The sequence below is a fragment of the Miniopterus schreibersii genome (assembly GCF_964146895.1).
Source record: "Miniopterus schreibersii genome assembly, chromosome: 1".
Taxonomy (NCBI): domain Eukaryota; kingdom Metazoa; phylum Chordata; class Mammalia; order Chiroptera; family Miniopteridae; genus Miniopterus; species Miniopterus schreibersii.
In genome coordinates this window covers 70,022,730-70,045,545 of record NC_138101.1, presented here as the reverse complement: position 1 = coordinate 70,045,545, position 22,816 = coordinate 70,022,730, and the positions used below count along the sequence as shown (strand labels likewise).

At 36.7% G+C, this 22,816-nt stretch overlaps 1 protein-coding gene across 13 annotated transcripts in view; it reads right to left on the bottom strand.

The window, feature by feature from the left end:
- ZMYND11 (zinc finger MYND-type containing 11) overlaps nucleotides 1-22,816 on the bottom strand; it is a 123,770-nt gene that overhangs the window by 23,846 nt on the left and 77,108 nt on the right. For 5 of the 13 annotated variants that reach the window (XM_081129611.1, XM_081129610.1, XM_081129609.1 and 2 more), the window contains 3 exons: nucleotides 18,121-18,165; nucleotides 15,312-15,473; nucleotides 302-379 (listed from right to left, as the gene is read on the bottom strand). In XM_081129611.1, coding sequence (XP_080985737.1) covers nucleotides 302-379; nucleotides 15,312-15,473; nucleotides 18,121-18,165 — 285 coding nt within the window. Of the gene's footprint in view, nucleotides 1-301; nucleotides 380-15,311; nucleotides 15,474-15,930; nucleotides 16,027-18,120; nucleotides 18,166-22,816 lie in introns of those variants that run through there. The other 8 variants (XM_081129607.1, XM_081129605.1, XM_081129606.1 and 5 more) reach the window with 3 other exon arrangements.

Below are 22,816 nucleotides of genomic sequence, written 5' to 3'. Positions count from 1 at the left end.
TTGGAAAGCTCCAGTTTAAACACTAATTATCAATGAAAATGTTCTGATAAATTTTTAAAATGTTAATGTTTCTAATCTAATGCAGCTAAAGAAACGTCTGTTCTAAAACAAAGACAAAACAAAAAAATCTAAAAGCCTATCATACAACTATTTACTGAACAAATGAAATATGATGGCAGTGGTTCCCACTCTCCAAACTGCTTTACGCGTATTTGTTACTTGTCAGTCATTAACTTTTAAAGAGGGAACCAGACTGAAATCTAATTAGGAGACTCCGAAAGACCCCGGGGGCAGGACTCACCCTCTCCTTCATGCGGGAGACAATGAACCTCAGGTATGTGCTCATCTCCTGTTTGTTTGTATTTTTCTTCTTGATGCTCTGTTAAAAACAGAAAAGGCCAGATATAAAATCTGATCATTTATATGTCTATATTCATGCAAAAGACTTCTATATATAAAAGATTACAGTCTGCAAAGATTTTACTTAAAATACACCATTTACAACATGTTTGATACAGAGAAATCTTTGATATTTGCGTATCAAAAATAACATTTATTGTAACAAGAATTGGAAACTATCATGCTGTACTTGAAATACCTTAGAGAATTCTGCGTTTGTTTCTTGATATTTTGAAACTTAAACCAATTTTCAGATGAAAAGAAATGACAATAATAACATAATATAGAATCACTCATTTTAACGTACCAACCCCCCCCCCCCAAAATCAATGGCTAAAGTCCTTTAGGGTGCATTTTAAATTAGCAATAGTGAATGGTGACTTTCAATATAACATTATTTTTCATTAAAGCATTATTAAAAGTCTGTGTCACTTATGAAATATGTGCAGTGCAGTGGCACACACCTACATATTTATTATAAAGTGCTATTGATCTATTAGGTAGTAACTCCAATTTCTATTAGTCTGGCCTAAAAGCTAACTAGTTTCTTTAATTTATCTCTCAGAAAATCTAACTTTACAAGAAGAAAAAATCTACGATTCTACCTTTTATGTCCTTTCTAGACTCCAAAGAAATGAAGACAAACATTCCCATTTCTTTAGTCAAGGCTAAGAAACCACAGCAGACACTTGCTGTAAGTAGATGGCACGGCAGAGGACTGAGTAAGGTCTGGGTTACTCTTGCACAGATGCTTGAACTTTTTCAGGCCACGAGATTATTACTCCCAAAGAAACTTTATATGCAGAAGTCATCTTAATATGCTTGATACAGTGGAGGAACAAATATTTCTCATGTAACTGAGAGGTCTTAGCTAGAGTGTAAGCAATTTGGTTATACACATAATATTAAAATATTTGAATTATGTCCAGCTGGGCATGGCTCAGCTGTTGAGCATGGGCCTAGGATCCAGGCGATCAGGGTTGGATTCCTGGTCAGGGCACATGCCCCGGTTGGGGCTGCAGCAGATCAATGACTCTCTCATCATTGATGTTTCTCTCTCTCTCTCTCCCTCTCCCTTCCTCTCTCTGAAATCAATAAAGATATATTAAAAAAAAAAAAAAAGTTTAAAAATATATATATATTTGAATTAAAAAGTAGAAAAGCATTTTCTTAGCTAGAGACTGTTTCACATACTTCACATCTAAAGTGACTTGCTCCCACCACTTTTCGCCTGAATGCTTTGGCAATGCAGATACAGTCAATGGTTTTCTCCTCACCCATCTTTATGTTATGACCTGTATGTACACAGCTTCTAAATTTATGCCAATTGAAGTGCAGTTCTTCTCAACCCTGGCATACCAGGAGAAATTGGTGGAACTTCTTAAAATGCAGCTGGGCTTCACCTCTGAGCAACTGAGCTGGAGTTTCTGGGGGAAGGTCCTGTGCTCTGTATCTGCTTGTTCGCTCATCTATTTGCTAACTCCTTAGGTGGTTGTGACACATGGCCAAGACAACCAAGCACCAAGGGTGTAGATGTGGAGTTTAAAAGGCAATGTTTCTTGGACCCCAGGTTAATCATTTTGAGGGGAATGGGGTTTTGATGTAGCTTGTGAATTCTCATTTTTAACAAGATCCCAGTGATTCTCATGCACACAAACATATGAGAACTATTAATTAGCCCCCTCTGTAAGCCAGAGCACAAGAGAACCAAGTTCTGTTCTTGCATTCTGCAAACCACACAGGAGTGTAGAGGGGCTGTCAGTGGGTGTGAAGCATAATCAGATGTTAACACTTTTGGACAAATGTTTTTGCAACATGGACATCCTCCCAGAGGGCCAAGAAAGCTGCTTTTTCCTTTACCTCTTGGAAAACCAATATTCCCTTAAAAAGAATAAAAACAAATGCTTCAGCTACATGCTCTATCACTCCAAATATTTTGGGTACAGTACTAGAAACTGCTGATCCCAAATATCAATCTGATCATTAAATCATAAATTTGTATAAATGCAGATGTAATAGCAACGTACATCAGGTTAGAAGTCTTATAATATTTGTGGGGCTATGGTTCCTTTGATAGATAACATATCCTTTAGGGGAAATATACAACCACCACTTTATGTAGTGCTGACGTATAATGTTCCCAAAGTACTGTCAGTGTCAGTAGGGATGGGTTCCTCGCTGCATCTACCACCACACAGGCCTTGGACTGCTGTGCATTTCACATGTATGCAGGATCTGTGCTCTAAACATCAGCCTCAGATGGACTTCACTGTTAGTAGGAGTTTACTAAATAAAGGTCCATTTTCAGTTCCTACTTCCTTCCCACAGAGAATCGACACAAAACGTGAGCATCACGTCTGTCACAATGCTGTGGTTTCATCTGTTTTAAACATTCTTAAATAAACTGCTAAATGAGTGTAACCACGTGCAGCAACACTTCTTATTGGGAAGACTGCAAATGCAAAGTTCAGGCTGAGGGCCTTAATCTCACAGATCTAAATGAAAAATGTAGGATGACAATCTGATTTTACATCATGTTTAAATTTGCTTAGAGTCAAGTTGCTAGAGTATCTCTTTTCTACTTTATGCAACAAAAGTGGTGATATGAGCTTGGAAAAAGGACTATTTCAAGCAAAACGTAAAAGGAAACCCGAGGGGGACAGGTGACTCCCACGGCTGAACAGACGTGACTCACCCATCCTTCACACTCCAATTCCTTCAAAATAATACTTCAGGGGGCCTTCTACCCCATTTAATAGACTGCTACTCAGACTTAGTGATCCTACTGCAGTGTGGCTGTCTTAGAACCACCCGGGAAAGCCTTTAAAAAACACCAAACACCAGTATCTTGCACTGGCCGGTGTGGCTAAGCAGTTAAGTGCGTCACCCTGCACACCTCAGGGATCAGGGATCAGGGCCCAGGGCCCAGGGCCCATTCCCGGTCAGGGCGAGTGCGAGAGGCAACCAATCCATGTGTCTCTCTCACATCGATGTTCCTCTCTCACTCCCTCCCCTCCCCCTTCCCTGCCCTTCCACTCTCTCTGAAAAGCAATGGAAAAATGTCCTCAGGTGAAGATTAACAAACAAATAAAACCCCACCAACATCCACTTATAAAAAGTTCTAGAACAGGCACAACATACCTGTGGTGCAAAGTAATGAGAACAACGGTTGACTGGGAGGGTGGGGGAAAGGATTCAAGGATCATGTTCTCTGCCTTGGTGGGACCTGTGTGCACAGATGTGTGTGCATTTGTCTGTTCATCAAATGGTACATTCAAGACTTGTGCAAACTCCTGCAAAGTAAAGTTTACCTCAAAGAAAAAGCCTGCCAATGTAGAGGTGCCGCCCCAGAGAGTCTGCTAACGCTGCTTGGGGAGGGTCCTGGGGACTCGCCCTGCCAACACCCCAGGTGTTTCTAACATGCGACCCTGACTGAGAACCACTGCCTGGCATTATTAGAGGCTATGCATTTACACAAAGAGGTGCAGTGATTCCAACTGTAACCTTGGCTGCTATACTGGGAAGTGTCAAGTGGTAATCTTCAAAAGTTCTCTTCTAAAGTGATGTCAGATCTAGTCACTTTCTCTGTCTCCTTGCTCCAACAAACAGAAATGTGTCTCTCCTATATTTGTTCATTCTTTGCAGATACTGTATTAGAAACTTCAATGATTTGGGCTGTATAGAAGGATTCACTAAAAGGAGTTTCACAGCCAAAAAAATTATTTTGTTGAAAGCCTCTGCTACTTATTTTGTACTGCTGCCCAATCCACTTTTCCGGTGACAAACATGGGATTCTACTGTAGATGTAGGACAGGAACTGAAATGTATTCGAGCACTCAGGTTGGTAAGGGAACAGCTGCCCCGGGGCGCAGCCTCATGTGGTCAAGGCATGCCCAGGAGATGCAAAGGAGCCTGCTTCCTAGAGAGATGGAACCAGGAAGCTTCCTCAGCAAACTGAAGCAAACAAAAGAGAGGACCCTGAACAGATGCAAAACCTCTCCCAACAATGTGTAGGGACAAAACTATGATGCTTTCACATTTGCTGTATGATGCTTTCACATTTGCTAATTCTGTAGGCTTTCTTCCTAACAGTTTCCAGTTACAATTAGAGATTTAATTTCACACAAGAAATCAACAAAGCATTGTAGCGTCTTCCCCAGAGCTGCACAGTAAGAATTCTGGGGATTTCTTAGGTAACATGTTGTGAGCCACCTTACTTGACATTCACAGCAGTGTCCAGTTAGTGCCTGGTGGCCAAACCAAGGAACTTACAGTGGCTTGAGAAAAAGCCACTCTAATAGAAAGTAAAAGGTTAGCTTCTAAGGTAAATGCTATTCTCTCTGAAACATAACTAAGCAGACAGCTCTTGACAAGTTCAGAAAATATAAAAGTAATGCTGTATAATATCTGCAGATTTATTTCAGATCCAATCCTTTCTCAGGCCTTTAAGAACTGTACCTACTCTCTACTTGCAGACTTCAGGACTCCTTAGTAAAGGCCTCTCTGTAACACTGTGCAGCTCAGAACCCATCCTAGTAAAGCCCAATAAAGTTCTGGTAACTGTTCCTATCAGCCAGCAGCTTATAGGAGTGATTTGGGTCAATATCTGCAAATTATCAAGAGACAAACTTTCTATTCCATGGCTAAAGTTGTTGCAACCATTTTAAAATGACAATAATCACATAGCTGAAACTGTGTTACAAACATGCGTGAGAAACCACTAAGTGAGATGCTCTTAAGTACATTAAAGACAACTGAGGGGCTGCTTTCCTCTACTTGAAGGGCAAACATAACAAAAAATCTTGAGCACTTTCCTGAGTAAGGGCTTCTTAGGCAAGTTACGAACAATTGCTAGGATATAGCAAATCAGATGATATTAGTTAGATACCAGAGACAAAATATGAATAAAGTGTCACACTCAGTGATGTGTGGTGTTTCTGGCTGGAAGAAGGGATAAGCAACTTTGGATCCACATCTGATCATAGATTACAATGCCCAAGCATCATTATTCGAAGGGACACTCAGGATTAAATGGTCTGGATTTTTCAATGTTCTCTGGAGAACCTGCTTTAAACTGCAGAAACATATTTTAGCAGAGAATGAACTTATGGAAGTATCATTTCAGAACATCAAATATCCAAAAGAAAAAAAAAAGTGAAAAGTCAGAAATCATAGTATCTTCTCCTTAATGTATTTGTGCTGCTGGAGTTCAAATCCAAGTCCCCAAGTCTGTGATTGCAAAAAGACAATGGCCTCACACTTTTGGGGGTTTCCCAGTATCCAGAATGTTCTTTGGCAGCAGGCTCAACAGGGTTGGCAAACTTTCTCCATGGAGGGCCAGACAGAAAATATTTTACGCTTTGAGGACACACAGTTGGTGTCTGTCTCAATTACTGAACTGCCATGGTGAGAAGGAAGCAGTCATAAATAATGTAGGCATTCCATGAGTGTGGCTACATTCTAACAAAATTTGTGGAAACTAAAATGGGAATTTCTTACAATTTTCACATCACAAAATATTATTCCTCTTTTGATTTTTCTTCAACAACTTAAAAATGTAAACCCCATTCATAGCTTATGAGCAGTACAAAAACAGGTGAAGGGCTTGATTTGGCCCATGAGCTGTAGTTTCAACCCTTGACTGAACTCCTAAGTTCTGGAAAGCAAGGTCCATAATAGTCTAGTTCAATGTGCTGTTGCCAGAAGCTTGTACATAAGAGCTAGGTGAACTGACGATAGTCATTACTAACAAACTTCACTTCCTACTGGAAAAAACATTCCATTCAGTTGAACTGACAATACAAGATCCATCCAAAATGTGAAACAGTCAATCACAGACCCAAGCTGTGTTAGCATATTCTGGCCACTATAAACCATCTTATTTACTTCTGGTGTGTGAATCATTTCATTGCCAGACTCTAAATATCACTGTTGGCCTCTAATAACCAAAGGCTCATTTAAATGTTAATGAGCTCACAAATCTGGGGCACTTGCTAAAAGGCAGATTCCTGAGCCTCTGCGCAGAGGCTGCCTTCTAAACAAGCACACCAGGTGATTCTGGTACAGGTGGCCCTGGAAGTTGGTGAAAAAACACTAATCTACATCTAAATTGCCTACGTGAGGAATCAAGAAGCTCCAAGTTCTCCTCTATAACTATCTGTAATCACAGAAAAGAATCACAACAAATTTTATCTGCACATAAATTGCGTATGTTGTTATTGAAATCATTTGTAATGACTGAGTATAAAGGAATCAAAGTATTCATAAGAAACCCCAATGTTTCTTTTGTCCAGAGCTGGTCTGGTGGAAGTAGCCCCAAATCCTGCCATTTCTCCTCCTGTATCACTGGGACCCTAGTAGCTCCATCAATGACAATCATATTCTGGAACAATTTTCTAAAAATATAGCTACATTCAGTCTTTTTTACCCCCAGTACTGACACTGAAATTAACTCTCCAACGTAAGAGCAAAAGATCAAACCACCACACCTATTGCCAGTTTTAATGGTGGAAAATGTGGCTCACTCACTTCTGCATGTGGGGTGCACCACACATTTAACCACATGGACTCCCTCTAGCTCCATCCCTAATCTCCCACAACCAATCTAGCAACAGTCATTTGCAATTGAGTTTCTGGCAATAGTTCTTTTTTGTTTTGTTTTCAAATTTAAGTTAAAAGAATGTAAATTTAAATTTTTAAACCTCCCTTAAGCTGTCATAAATATGTCTTCTAACAGCTAAAATGAGAACTCTGAGGATAATGCAAACCACTAAGGGTGTCCTGAGGTGGGCCCCTGGAGCATGCTAGCAAATGCAGCTCCCCTCACAGCCCCCATCCCAAACCCCCATGGGGAAGTTGGTCTTGCAGAACCACTAATGCAGTGTTTCCAGACTTGTTTGTCCAGACTTACAAACAGCACTGAATGCTACTCCAGCTCTATATGTATTTATTAATTTTTACAAAGTCAGCTCTTTGCTCTGATTGAGTTCAGTAAGTTATGACTAAGTTCAGATGATATAATTAGCTTTGAGTTTTGTAGCAGCCAGTCTAGGGTGATTTGTAAACTATTAAAGCATTTCTAATTCTACAGGCCCCAAAACCAACTGGTACTGTAAAAATATGTAGTATTTCTAAACCTACTACATCCACATATTCACAGAAAAATTGCTAAAATATTATTAGCTACAGAGAGGGGAGTGTTATTATGCATGTCAAGAATAACGTTCATTATTAAATGCACTTTGGGGGGTAACTTTAAGCTCCTCTGTGGCGTATTACAGGGACTGAAGAATAGAAAAGGGACATTCAGAAAGACTTTATGGAACCAGGTTTTGTACCTACTTGTTTCTTCCCTTCTACACAAAACTAATCTTTAAAGAAAGGACAAGATTCAAACAGCAGAGGTAGAATGCATTCCTCAGTGGAGTAAGTGCCATCCTTTTCTGAAAACAAATTACCTGTCTGTTTTCATGTCAAGAAATGAGTATTATTTGTTCTCTGCTCAGAGAGGCTGAATACCAATCAACCGGAATACTACCTGCCCACCTGTCCACACCTTCCCATCCCACCTCCTGCATTTGCAGACAATAAAAGGAAACTGCACCCTTGGTACTATTTTCAGTTAATGAATACTGGAAACACTAAATGAACTTTCTATTTATATAGATTAAGTTGTAACCATCCTGATATAGAAACTGTTATCTCCTTAATCCCTTTGTGATACATGTATCAAAAAGACCAAGTACACCACCACCCAAAACATTCTGCACTCATATCCAAGCCTTTCTGGCCATAACATCATGGGAAAGCAATGTAGAAAACATGGACTTTTTTCCTTGCTTGCTTGGGTCCAGGTAGTTTTATAAAGGGATTAGATAACAATAGGTGAGATTTTAGTTTTATATCCCAGATCCAATTTTTAAAATCCTCTGGGTTTATCAATGTTCCCATTACTTTTTCCTCTAATCAAGCTAGTGATTAATAAACAGTAAAACTGCCTTGCTTTAGCTGGTTTGGCTCAGTGGTTAGAGCGTCGGCCCTCGGACTGAAGGGTCCCGGGTTTGAGTCCGATCAAAGGGACGTACCTCGGTTGCAGGCTCGACCCTGTTCGGGGCAGGGCACGTGTGGGAGGCCACCAACTGATGTGTCTCTCACATTTACATTTCTTTCTTTCTCTCTCTCTCCCTCTCCCCCCTCTTTCTCTCTCCCCGCACACCATTCCCTCCCCTCTCCCACTGTTTCTGAAAAGCAATGGAAAAAATAGCGAGGATTAAAAAAAAAAAGTTAAACTGCCTTATAAAGTACTTGATTTAGACAAAGATCTTAAAATTAACTTTCTACTTTGCTAGTACAAAGATGATATGATTCACTTGGCTGTAAAAATTGTAAAAATATTTAATGTTCATTCATATTCAATACTATGATTGTCAACCAGTTAAAAAAAGACACCTTCTTGCAAACACAGTTTCTACTTCTATTTTATTTAAATATCAAATCTCCATTCCTGATTTGTTAATATGTATCTTGAAAGTAAAGATCCTTACTTTCAGGGTGAAAATATTAGTAATTTTCCCACATTAACAAAGGAAGACTGACCAATGCTTAATAAGAAATTTATGTTTAAAATATTTTCATTTAGCACTTTGTCCAATTCTATTTTGAACATTAAATGCACACTCTTCACTTTTGGAATTAAAAAAAAAAAAGGTACTGCTTACATACCTAAAAGAATGAAAAATGGATTCAAAAGTAAATTTCTATCTCCGGTTTCAAGAAATAGCTTTCATCATGACTTTTTCTTTAGCTAGCTAAATCACCAAAAGTCACGGTGCAAATGACTCAAAATATAACTTTACACAGAACTAAGTTAACATCGATAAGTCATTAAGTACCCACTTGATAAAACTCTAGGTGGTTTCCCAATGGTGATTTATTCTTGGTTTGGTTTTAGTAGACAAGTTAAATTCCTTCATTTGCAGTATCTGCCTAATGAGTATAGTATAATCCATGTGAAAAAATCTATCTATAGTATCTGGAGTTTAACATCCAATTTAAAAGTTAATTTGAAATGCCTTCCATAGGCTTCTTTCTGCATAAGTTTTTAAGTTGTTGTTTCCTGTAAAATATATACATCGTCTTTTCAAATATTTTAAAGAGAAACTGCGGCAGTACAAAAATTTTGGAATGGTTCCAATTAATGTGGAAGTACCACTAAGGGGCGCTCTTCCTCAGATCTCTGAGATGTCTGATAGTCAAGAACAGGATTCAGATAATCAGGTACTACAAAATTGGGAGAGCTTTTTGGATTAGATGTAGGACCAACATATATTTTTAAAAATTATTCATAAAATTCTCCCACATAGATTCTCCATTTCCTTATTTACATTTTGTTTCCCTATTTTGTTAATGGGCTACGTCATACAATTTGTATATCAACACAATGTAAAATTTGTGATCCTTAAACAGAAAAATGCCATCTGAAACATCAGAGTGTGTGTGTGTGTGTGTGTTTTCTAGTTTTTACAGACACACTGGAATGATAACACCCCCATCCATTACAGTGCATATCTTTCTCTTTGTGACTTCTGATCCATTCATATAAAAGTCACTGTAAGTGTGTCATAAATGGGATATAAAGTGAACCAATGTTTGTCACAGGATATAAAGATTTATAATATAAAAATTTTATGTTATAATATAAAAGCCTTAGATAAAATCTGTGGATGGATTTCACTGGAGCAATATTCCATTTTAGAGGCCCAAACATGGAAAAGGAGACAAGTGCTGCAGGTCACTGTGGTCTTCCCCTTCTAGCACTTTCTATGTGCCCACAGGAAAGGCACATAATACACAAAATTCTGCTCCCTAATGACATATTTTAGTCCACACACAAAATTTTCATGTATCTGAACCTAAAGGAGCAGTAATATAAATCTGTAACTCCTCCAAGTTATAAAAACAAAGTTCGTTTATGTAGGAAGCATGAACATGTTAAAAGAAGACGGAGGAAACGGGCCCACACTTTCAAAATACATCTCAAAACTGCTAAGCAGGAAAGTGCCAACTATTTTGTTTGGCTATATATGCAGTTTATTTTCCCCTAAAGTTAACTTTCTGATTTTTATGAGGTATCAGATTCAGAGCAAATGCAGCACTATCAGATATTACAGCAATTAATCTGTGCACTACACTGTGTTTTACAGGCACAACGCAGTGTCTGCTGTGTACATGAGAGACAGGAGGGGCAGTGGGGAGCAAGCTGATCTATGGCCCTCCTTTAGAATTCTTCCAAATCGTAACTATGGCTTGAGGGGGAGAACAAATGCCAGGCCAATTATGAGGCAGAGATTTTGTACCAAAGGTGCTTCTCTGGGAGTACAGGAACTTAGAACATGCGATTTTAAAACTGCATGGTATGACACAGTAGGTAGCCATAGCCACATGTGGCAAACTGAATTCCAGTTCCTGGGTCTCACAATAGACACATAGCCAGTAGTTCCTACTGGACAATACACAGAGAGCATTTCCATCCCCACAGAAAGGTCTCCCAGAATGTGCTACTCTAAAAGGCAACATGTTGTGCCAGCCTCATCACTCAAACAGTATCATAACATTCACCACCAGGACTGGGAGGCCAGCAACTGTGCAGTACATGCACACACACCCACACACCCATATGAATACATGTACATACATGCACACATGCCCCTACCCTCCACACACACGCCCGTGCTTGTGCCAAGATGCTCCCATGCAGATACACACACACACCAGCCATGCATACATGCACGTGTGCTTACACATACACAACAGAGACAGACACGCACACACACACACAGGCTCGTGTACACACCCAAGCCTGCCTTCTATAACCACAGCATCAAAAGATAAAATGACTTGGTAATTTGGAAAATATATATATATGAAAATGAAGCAGCATTAAAATAAGACAGCCATTTGTACACTATCAAATTAGTAACAAAAAATTGAAAAATACTTTCATGTTGGCATAAACGGGTATAATCTTCTGCAGGACAATTAAGTGATTTTTATCACAAATTTACATGTGTCTTTCCTTTAAATTTAAGAATTCCATTTCAATGAATTTATCCTATGAAAGTGATCAGACAGAATTACATAGATATAAGTAAATTTATTTTGTCTCTTCTTGAAAAATACAGTTGACTATATTGTGTTTTAAAGATATATTCTTTAAGCAAATAAAACCTCAAAAGCAATTTTCACTTAAAAGTTACGGTTTTCTCTTTTTTCCCCTGGAAAATTCATGGCTACTTCAGGAGTATAAAATTCAAAGACTTTCCAATATAATGAGAAGACTGCTCTTCAGAATGGAGAGCAAGGCAAAACTCTGGACATAACATGAATGTCCCTGTGGACAGGTAAGTTTCAGTGCAATGTTACTGATCAGACAGGCCAGTAGAAACAATGCAATAAGCATCAGTGGGAAACTGGTTAAATAAATTATGGCATACTATACTTAGAAAAAAGCCTGGGAAACTGCTGAATAGAAACAAACTGGCTCCATCCCACAATGTACATAAAGTTACATAGATACAGATACAAATGGGTGAGCTCGGAGGGAGGCACAGGACCGTGTCTGTGAGAACATTTGCCTCTTATGCGACAGCTTTTCCAGAAATTTCTTTTTCCTTTTCTTTTCTTTTTTATAAATATATCTTTATTGGTTTCAGAGAGAGAGGAAGGGAGAGGGCGAGAGAGACAGCTGCATCAACGATAAGTCACTGATCAGCCCCCCGCACACCCCCTGCAGGGATGGCCAAGCCTGAGCGGGAACCACAGCCATTCTCCTGGGCCCTAAGTGTGCGCTCAGCCGCTGAGCCTCGCCCGCCAGGCTGCTTCTTTCCTTTACCCTCCTCTAACTTGTTTACATTTTTATAGCCAAGTTAAAATAATTCTTAATCCCCCTTTTTAACTGCTGAGGGTTTTCAGTAACAAGAGTGTGAAACAGGATGACTCAAATTATCTTCAAAGCAAAACGCTAACCTGGTTCACAGGCGACTGTTCAATAACAATCTACATCTATAAAGGAAGAGTTTTAATGTTCTTAGAAAGGCAAACATTCCAAAGAAATATCCTCAGAGTCATGAGATTCCTGAGATTATGAAAACTGATAAAATTATTTTAAACTGAGAAAAGTTCCTATCACTGCCCTCTTAAAATATTTCAGAGATAGTCAGATATTTGAGATAAAGCTGCTTGAGCTGAAGTAAACCTGGCAGCGACAGCTGAGAGCTGGGTGAGCGAGAACCTATTCTCAGTGACTTTAAAACGAATCCTCACATGTACTCTTATTTCTTTAAATTTATTTTTAATTAGAATTGACATCCTCAGTGACTTTTTCAATGCTGTAGGGGCAGAAATTATGTAAAAACCCAATAGCCTTCTGATCACTATAAGGTAATAGAAATGTTTTAAACTTGAAGTTTAGGTAGTAATGGCTGGGTTCCATCTACTGTTTGCTAAACCTTCACTGAAGTCTGGTTCTGGACATCTTCAAAATTCCTCATTAGTATATCTAATTAATCTATATTCTTTCCAAACATTAATTACAAAGAAAACCAGAAAAGACTGTTATTCTGGTTTGGTACCACAGTTGTTAAATTTCAGTCTTTCATTTCTCTTAGTCCACAAATATTTAAATCTGATCAGTTGTAAAAAAAAATGGCTTTACTTGAAGTTTTGACACTTCGTTTAAAAAAAGAAAAATCAAGCAAAAACTTTTAAAGATATTTAAAATTCCATTCAAATTTCAAGGTTATTTTTACCTCTTCTCCCAGGAAAGGAACTGTTAACATTAATCTTTTTTTTGAAAGTAACAAAACAGTAGAATAGTTCTAACATAGAAAAACAATACTTCTTTGGAGAGTTTAAAGCTGAAGATAATACACACCATCCCCAACCCAGACAAAGGCCTTTGGAGCCAAACCAAAAAGTAGCTCACAGTTTATGAAGCAAATGTGAGTAACAATTTTTTATTGCCTCACAGCATCATTCCAGTGAGTGTAATTATATCACAATGTGAGAATATTTAGACTTACAAGGACAAAAAGAAAACCAGAGGGAAGAAAACAAAACTAGAATGGGGTAAGCTAAGGTCCATTTTGGCTATCATGTTTCTGTGTGAGCCAATACAACTCTCTGAAATTAAAAAAATAAAACAAAATCATCTAATCAGTAAAGAGTAGAGCAAATACACATAGTGAATGGAATCTGACAACTTGATGGTGAATTCTAATGGAAGTAGTATTACACATTTGCTTCAGAGGTATAACCTTTCAATTTCCATTCTTCATGCAAGGAATATAAAATACCCACAATAAAGTTTAACCTGTCCTTAAAAATCCTAGTGTTACTGTTTAAATTCTTTACTATGAAAATAAGAACTAAATATTAAATATCGAAAAGCTATAGCTGTAAAGACACAGGTATGTCCAGAAGTGTATTTCCTAAGTTCCTGAGTCTGTATTATTTGGTCAGTGACCCCATCTCCTTTGTATTTTTACTACTGTAATGCTTTTTGTTTTTAAGATCTCATTTTTCTTTACTTACTTTAATGTAAACTGTTGCCAGGAAACAGGAAAATATTTGTTTTTAAAATGCGCAAATCAGAATAAAATATGAATATTAAATGCAGTTCCCACACCACCAATTACAATAATTTTTTTTAGACATATAAATTCTTGCAGACCTCAAAGAGAAGGTGGTCTACACCTTGAGGCTTGATGCTGATAGATTCTGATCTAGGGATTTATCACTACTTATCTAGCATTTAGGCACTGTATTATAAGTCATCATTACACATTATTTTTTAATGCTGTCCCAACAATGTTTTGCCTGCCTGTGGAATATGTACAGTATGCTGGTAGGGTGCAATACACTTAAGTAATACAAAACCACAGGTACTAAGGAAAGAATACAATGTACACTATATTTTGCTCATCATACAGGCAGAAAATGTTTGGCTGAAAACAAAGAGAGAAAAAATTATGAAGACAAAACTTTTTTTGGAAGAATAAATGAATATTTAAGTTACTCCAGTATTACAAAGCATATTCACAAACTGAACTCATTAGTAATCTGGGCAATCTGCATGGTTCCAAATAAGTATCTTAATAATTTTAAGTACAAATTAATGGAGACTACAATAAAATAATTCCTTGCTAATCACCATCACTGCCACATGTAAGGTGGTATTTAAGTATCACACATCACTCATATACACACACATGCCACATTCTGCAACCAACAAGCCATGTATACACAGCCATGTATACTTTTCAATGGGGAAATAATATGAATGAAAATAACTGTGGAAAGTACCTATTTTACCTACCAGCCTACTTCATTTTACTTTAAATGAGAATGCTTCATATACAACTGTCCCATCCCTCCACCCTCCAAACAAAATGTAAGAAAGGAGCTAACCCATGAGATGACAAAAAATTAAGGCAACATTACATGAATATAAATGGGAAGTAGATACAGAATGTGTCCAACAATGTGCCTTTTGTTGTGTTTACTGAGTAGCAGGACACGTTGAACAGACCTTGGTATGGAAGCATGTTTCTTGATTCCCAAAGGCTATTCATTGAAGGAGTCACACAATCCAGTGGCAAGTGTAAAGTAAGGGAAGAGAGTATATATTTATGTGATTACAACTTTCTAAAATCCATTCCCTGAATATGTCATGTGTTCTGTGATTTCCATTTCTGAGTGCTCTATGTTCATACACCATCATTTCAGCAGGTAACCCCCACCCTCCAGTACTTTATCCATCCACCTGGCACGACCACCTGGGGTATCTTTGTGCAGCTATTGTCAATGAACGCCAACCCTCTGACCAGCACATTAAAGCTCAGATAGGTACTCACCCTGCAAACTGGGCACTGCCAGTGACTACTGCTGTCTCTAAGCCTGTACTCATCAGACAAACACTTGGAATGATACACACGAAAACACAGGTCACATATCAACACCTCTCCAGGCAAATGGCATTCAAAACAATACCAGTCATGATTTTCTGTTTCCCAGTCCTACAAAAAATACAAAATAATTTCGTATGACATTTTGTCAGTATCTGCAATGACTAAGAACAAAATTGACACTAAAGTCCATCAGAAGTTAGGCATTATAAACAATTTTAGACATTTTAAAACAGGGAAAAAATATCTACAAATTTGCTTCTTTAAATTTTAAATTCTTCTAAACAGTATTAATATTCAAAATATCTTAAGGTGATTTGATAGCAAAACCAGTCCAAAATGAAATAAGTCCAAAGCCAATCCCAGTTCTAAGATTATCTTCAATTTTTAAAATATAATTTATGGAATAATTTTTTCAGTGAGCTTAGTACCCCAGACAGACATCTATACCTTAGTATTTCAAATAAACAAACCTCTATTTTGTTCTGCTTTAAAAAAAAAAAAAAAAAGTAAGTACTTAATTAGCACACTGTGGGACAGAGAAAAAGTAATAAATGGTGATGCTCACTATTCTTATCTTCTCATCCATGGTATTGGATGCTTTATTGAAAATAACCATTAATCAGAATGTCCATGTTCTGATAGGTTGTCAAATTTTCAGGGTCTGTTGAATTTGGAAAAATAAATTGAAAATGTGAAACTAAAGGTTTAATCACATTCTCCAAAGGACACTGCCATAAAAAACTAAAAAGGAAGTAGGCTCATTTTCTTATTGGGACTATTCCTGGAAATAAAAGAACGTAACTGCAGGTATACAGGTTTTCTTCAACATTTTCTTTTTTGTTACACTCTTTTTTGTATAGTCAATACCATTTAAATATAAACAGGAAGATGTTGTAAGTGCTCTTAATTTAGAATTCATTCTTCATAAATACACTCTTAGCTTCTGTCAAAAAATACCTGTTAAGAGTGATGGATTCATTCTCAGCTTTCTTTTGTAGATGTGGTAACTAAGTGAACAACGGTTTAACCCACATTTGGTGTAATCAAGGTCATTACCAATGAGGGTCCTAAAATTCCAAACTTGGGCTCTGCCACCATTTTTCTTTTTTATAAATTATTGCCTACACTCTGTTTCTGAAGTTGAGCAGTTTTCTTGTTTCCTCATATGTCAATTACTCCCCCAATAAATGGGCTTCAAATATAGCACTTGTTTAGCAGGCAGTGACTCCTTTGGCACCTGAGGTTGAAACGTATTAATTTCTGCCTGACTACATGACATGGCTACTACCCAATCCTTCAAAAAGAATGAGAGTCACTAATGTTCCAAAATTCACATTCAGAGTCATGGCTGGTGTGCATCAGTAAATTCAGCAAAAATGAAAACTTTTTAGTTTGCTTTTTGTTCAGAAATTGTCGTCTTTATTGACCAAAGTAATAAAGAAAACCATTTCTAGTTATTAGCTGCAGGTGTATATACTCTGTAAACTTACACTGGAGTAATTTCAGTCTGACTGCTAAAAAAACCTTAAGATACTGATAAGACATAAACCCCTAATGTGTGCGTGGTAGGAAAAAAACCTACCTCACCAAGTTTGCTGCAGTGGCACTACAGACACAGTATGTGTGTGTGATCAGCTTGGCTATACTAAACAGTCATTGTGTACCCATTTCACAAAGTTTATGTGTAAGGCTGCATTTTAGCTATTTTCATTTTTATATACAAAATCATTGATAAATTAGGTTTCAGTGGAGATAAGATACTTTGTTCTATTCGGATTTAACAGAACTCTTTCCAAGTTTAAAACGAAATATTTCAGAATATTTTTTTCATAGTTGTTCAGAAACATCTTAAAGGATATGGGGGGCTTATATTTGACCCATTATTAACAAAAGAAACTGCCAACCATCATTGGAAATTTTTTACATTAATTAATCTTCCTGTGATCCTTACAATGGTAGTTACTAGGTCAACTAAGAGAAGGGAGCAAGAGTGTAATTTTGGTGCATAGCTCCAGTCTCCCCACATTACCTCCTCCCCTTTTCTATCCCTTTTCTCTCCCATCCACCCATAAAACAAGATGAAAATGGATCTTCCCTCGCTGGGGTATTTAACAGCAGACCTAGTTTTCATAAAAATTATAGAAATAAGAATATAATTCAAGTGAAGTAAAAGTAGAGAAACGTGGATATATTACTTACATAATGGCATATAACTTAACTCTGTTATCTGATGTAAGAGAAAGTATAGGCTGGGGATGTACGTGCTGTTCATTCTTTTAATCATAGCAACAGCTGTTTAGAATATACAAAATGACAATCAAGTCCAACAGTTATAAAATTCTGAACCCAGGGCAGACTTTTCTGAGGTATAAATGATATAAGCATGTTTATCACAGGCAGAGTTGCCCACAATTTCTCTTTTGGAATTAATTTACATAGGGCTTTGACTAATACTCAATAATGTATGCCCTAAGCTAAGCCTACATTTTCCCTGGATTTCACCAGATGTCAGAAACTACTCTGATACAGCCTGATTAACAGCATAATATGTGAAATGCTACTTCAAGACTTCAAGAAAGTTTTTTAAAAGCAAACCTATTAGCAAAAAAATCCCAAACTAGAAGCAATATAAAGACAAGATGGTTTTAATCAACAATTCTAACAAGAGTTAACTAAGCTAATCTAAAGAAAGGCAGAAATGTAATATTTTTAAAAAGCAGATTTAAAGTAGAATAACAGTGCAAAATTAGTTCACCTTGTTTGGGGTTGCTGTCCTGGAGAAAGGCTGCATACTGTAGGCCTTTCAAAATAAAAACAAAATAATCTTGGTCTCTCTACTGTAACTTTGCTCAATATTAGGCAATACACAAAGCTAAAGGGATTTCATAAGAGGGTCAAACTGTTTATTATTTGCTACACGACTTACATTATTTTGCAGATGATATCAAGTGACAGTCTATGAATGTGCTCATCATGAGTAGACAGTAGCATGCAAACTCAAGTCACTACTAGTTTAAGAGGAAACTTTTGATACTAACACAAAAGCTACAAATGGACAGAGAAAACCTCTCTCTTTAGAAAGTTGTGTGCCATGAAACCTATCATGACATTAGAAAAACATTTTATTAACAAACTCAGAGCCACTATAAATTTCATTAAGACCACAAATATATATCTTTTTTATCTGAAATTGGTACAAGCTTGGTTTTTTTTCTTAATTGTAAGTGATGATTGTGAACATGGTAAACTCCACACTTCACCATGTGTGAAACATACACAGGCTATCTTCAGAAGCTACTAGAAAACATTCCATCATCTAGAAGCAGCCTGCTGCCCTACATCTCTGTCGCCATTTATAGCATTTGGTTAAGACTCTGGAGCCAGAGTGGCTCAAATCCTGGCTCCGGCACTCACAGACTGTGTCATCTAAGGCAGAATACTTAGCTTCTCTGCATATCATTTTCTATCTGTAAAATGCACAAAATAATAATGCCTAGTATATAGGTCTTTGTAAGGATCAACTGAGTTACTATGCTCAGTAAGTGTTAGCTGGCGTAAAGATGATCTGTTTGCTACACAAATCACAAAATAATGTGGTGCTTGTAATTACACATGTGCAAATTTTTTCAGGACTTTTAAGTTATGACAGCTCTCACAACATTTGTGTACGCTAGATGGAGCAAGAAATACTGTTAAGTCAATTTAGAGATAACACTAAAGCAAGAGAGTTCATGGGAGAACTGTATCTGTAACAAGGGCCCCCCCAAACTATAATCCACCCTCATCATATTTAAGAGATTCTACCTTTTAAAGTGATTCCCTACTTATATGCAATGAGCAGATAAATCTTACATTATCAAATATGTGTTTGATGTGGTATTTTAACATAAATAACAAAATGAATTCTCTACAATTCGAGGTTTAGTTTAATTCTGTTAATTCAGTTAATCACTGAGAGGTAAGAATTTAATGATTAAAATATTTACAGTAATTTTAGATATTAGTTTTTTAAATAAAAATATTACAACATTGCTTAGTTAAAAGAATTTAGACAGAAGGAAAAAAGCACTCTCTCTCTCTCTCTCTCTCTCTCACACACACACACACACACACACAAATAAATAAGCTGAAAAGAGTAAAACAGAACAGCATGACCCAAAATATTCTACTGAATAAAATGGACATTCTTTACCAAAGCAATAATAATTTCTAAGTATAAGCACATTAAAGTTTGAATATACACAGAACTATATTATAACTGGTTTGTAATTAATATCACCAAATACTTAATACTTTACTTAGTAAAAAAACAATTATTTTTATTTTTGTATCTGAGACAGGTGATGGACCTTTGGAAGATATGTGCAGTTCTGCACATAATTAACATAAATATAACAAAATATATTTCACTTAAAAAAATCAAAGGTATCCAAGGAACATCTAGTTCTTTACTTAGAGTATTGAAAACATGATTGATTAATTTATGACAACTATAATTTATAACAAGGAAAATGCAAAGATCTAATCTTTAAAATATATCAGTTCACTCTGCTATATTTATGAAGTGGGCTCAGAGAGACAAACTGTTTTGAATTCAGCAGACCTCTCAATATTTTTTCAAGAACAAAGCAAAGGGTAACACCTTGCCATGGCTGTTTAATGGTGTGATTTCTGAAGATATAAATCCATTCCTACCTCCTATCTAAAAAATGTTAGCTTAACTAAGTTTCAAGAGGTACATGAACCACGGTTTCTTTAGATAGGTCATTCTGAATCAGGATAAGCAGATGATCACAGAGGAAAAATGTCTATCTTACCCCTGAGTACTACTTTAAAAGTAGTATGAGGTCCTGCTTAATGGTGGGACAAGCTTAATTATATGAAAAGAAAGTACTCAAACTGAAGCAGGACATCATGGCCAAGACTGTTATGAGCTCATTTCTGTAGTTGCTCTTGCATCATAAGCAACAAAACTAGCAGAAGGCTTCTAACTGAAAATGCAAGCTGTGGTTCCTACACTGATAGATTATTTTTGAACTGGCATTAAGTATGAAAAAAGAAATGAGACCCTGAGTCAGGATTTGGCAGGTAAGTAAAGAGAGAAGTAATTTCACAGCAAACATCATTTTTTACACTTTTAAGTCATCCTCTACACTAGTGACCAAATTAATGTCAGATTAAAAGTATCTGTCAAATAATAGCGTCATAGCCTTGTGCCAGGAACCATAAATACAGTTGGAAGTCATCATATAATTTATTAACTGCCTCAAATTCAAAACACATATTTGACATGTTTTATCTGCAAATGATCCATAACTCAAGGTTACCTGTGAAACCACAAAACATTAGTTTTATAAGACCTTCCTATCTTTAGTGAGTCCTGTATGAGCTAAGAATTTAACTCATAAGAAAGTAACCTGTGTTTATTACAAAAGGAGTTACTAAATACCAAACTTAACTGAGTTCAGCAAATGGTAAAATTCTGCCCAAGAAATACATTTCTCAAGTTGTTAGAATAAAGGACATTCAATACTGTGATCAAATGTGGATTAAATGTAGCAATTCATGTATATTTATTTCTTTAGAGAAAGTAGATAATGAAGCAATCTATCAGAACATGTATAATTCTTTTTTTAAAAAATCAAAAGAAAAAGACCTTGATATAACAAAACATTAAATGGTCAGGCATCAAGTTTCACTGGTCTACTGGCCTTTTACCAATATAATTTCAAAAGCTATGCAAACAACCCCTGAAAGAATGATCTGGATCCTATTAGTGGATATTAATAACATACAAATCTGGAAGTTTAAGATGACCACAGAAAATTTACAAGAGAGTTCCCCAAGTTCAGCAAGCTTGTCATTTTAAACACTGGTTGGTACATATACTTTTGCTTGTTTATTGACTAACATTTAAATAAACTAAATTGAGAGTGGCTTCATTCTACTATCTCTAACAAACATATTCAAAATATCACCATAAAGATGCTTATCTATTGCCTAATTTTATCATGGTTTCTCCAAAAGAATGATCACTTCAATAGGGCTACAAACGATAGTTGAGACTAGCATCTCAAACTATCTAAAAATCATTCCAGTCGAAAAACCTCAGTACAATGAAGGCCACCATCTTTGGTGTCTTCCTCTTGAACAGATTATATATAACTATATCCTGACATGTTATTAGAGTATCACTGCTGGATTTAATTTTGCTCAAGATATGCATATTTTTCAATTGGATCAAATTTTTATAAATAAAATCATTGTGGGGGGGGTAGCAGAGGTGGAATAAAAGTGTGACACCAACACGGTCTTTGCTCAACTACAGTTGAGTAGCATTAAAAAATTGCACTCTTGCCTACCTTGTCTTTCTCACCATAACTGTGAAAGTCAAGGTAAGGAGAGTCCAGTCTCTTTGCTAATACAAAGTATCTCAGAGGATGTAACTCGTGGGACTTATCAAGAGAAATCAACATTTTCCACACCTCTGAGGTACCATCAACTACTTTTAGAGGCTATAGAAGGAAAAGAAGTGCTTTACTACCCATTTTTCAAATGGTAGAACTTCCCTAGATGAAGAATATTTGTAACTTTGAATTAAAGGTTTAAAAATGAATGACCAAAAAATCCTATACTGTTCCTTCCCAAGGCCAGATAGATAGATAGATAGATAGATAGATAGATAGATAGATAGATAATAGATATAGAAATATCTACTTGACTTTTTTCTTCTTTTGATACTGAGTCAGAAAGTTGACAAGATGAATAATAATGTGTATCTTTCCATATAAAAAGTCAAGTTTTAGAGGCAACATATCATATACAAGGTAGAGAAACTATAAAGGAGGGTCCCAGACTCAAATGCCAGCATGCTGGGCTGTAACTAGTCCACAGAGTTTCCTTTGTGCAAATCAAAAAAGGTGATCCTTCCCTAAGACTGATTTTGTTAGAAGACACTTTTACTACCATCAGCTAGAAAATAGCTGAATAAACATACAAGTATATGATGTCTGAGAACTGAGCAGTACTTCCTAAGTTGTGTAGTTCACAACTGGCCCCATACACAGTGGCCCGTGTGCATAGGCCACACAGTACCTAAACACAGAGTTGGCAAGTGTGAGATGATTGTGCTGTGCCAAGTGCAACACAGTTATGTGTCCTTCAAGTGTATTACTAGGGCATGACAATAGCAGCACATGACAGCCCCTGGATAGCCAGGTGGTATACCAGCCATGGCCATGAGATACAAATATAATTAATCTCATAATTTTATAAGTTACATCTTAAATATAGATCCAGTGACTATTATACATATAAGACCTTACCTCTTTCTGCTACACTATATTGCCTCTGAATTTTTAATATTTGCATATTTTATAACTGGGCACAACTTTTATATACTCACTTGTACTTACATCATACATGCATACGCAGTATAAAAATGTGAATAA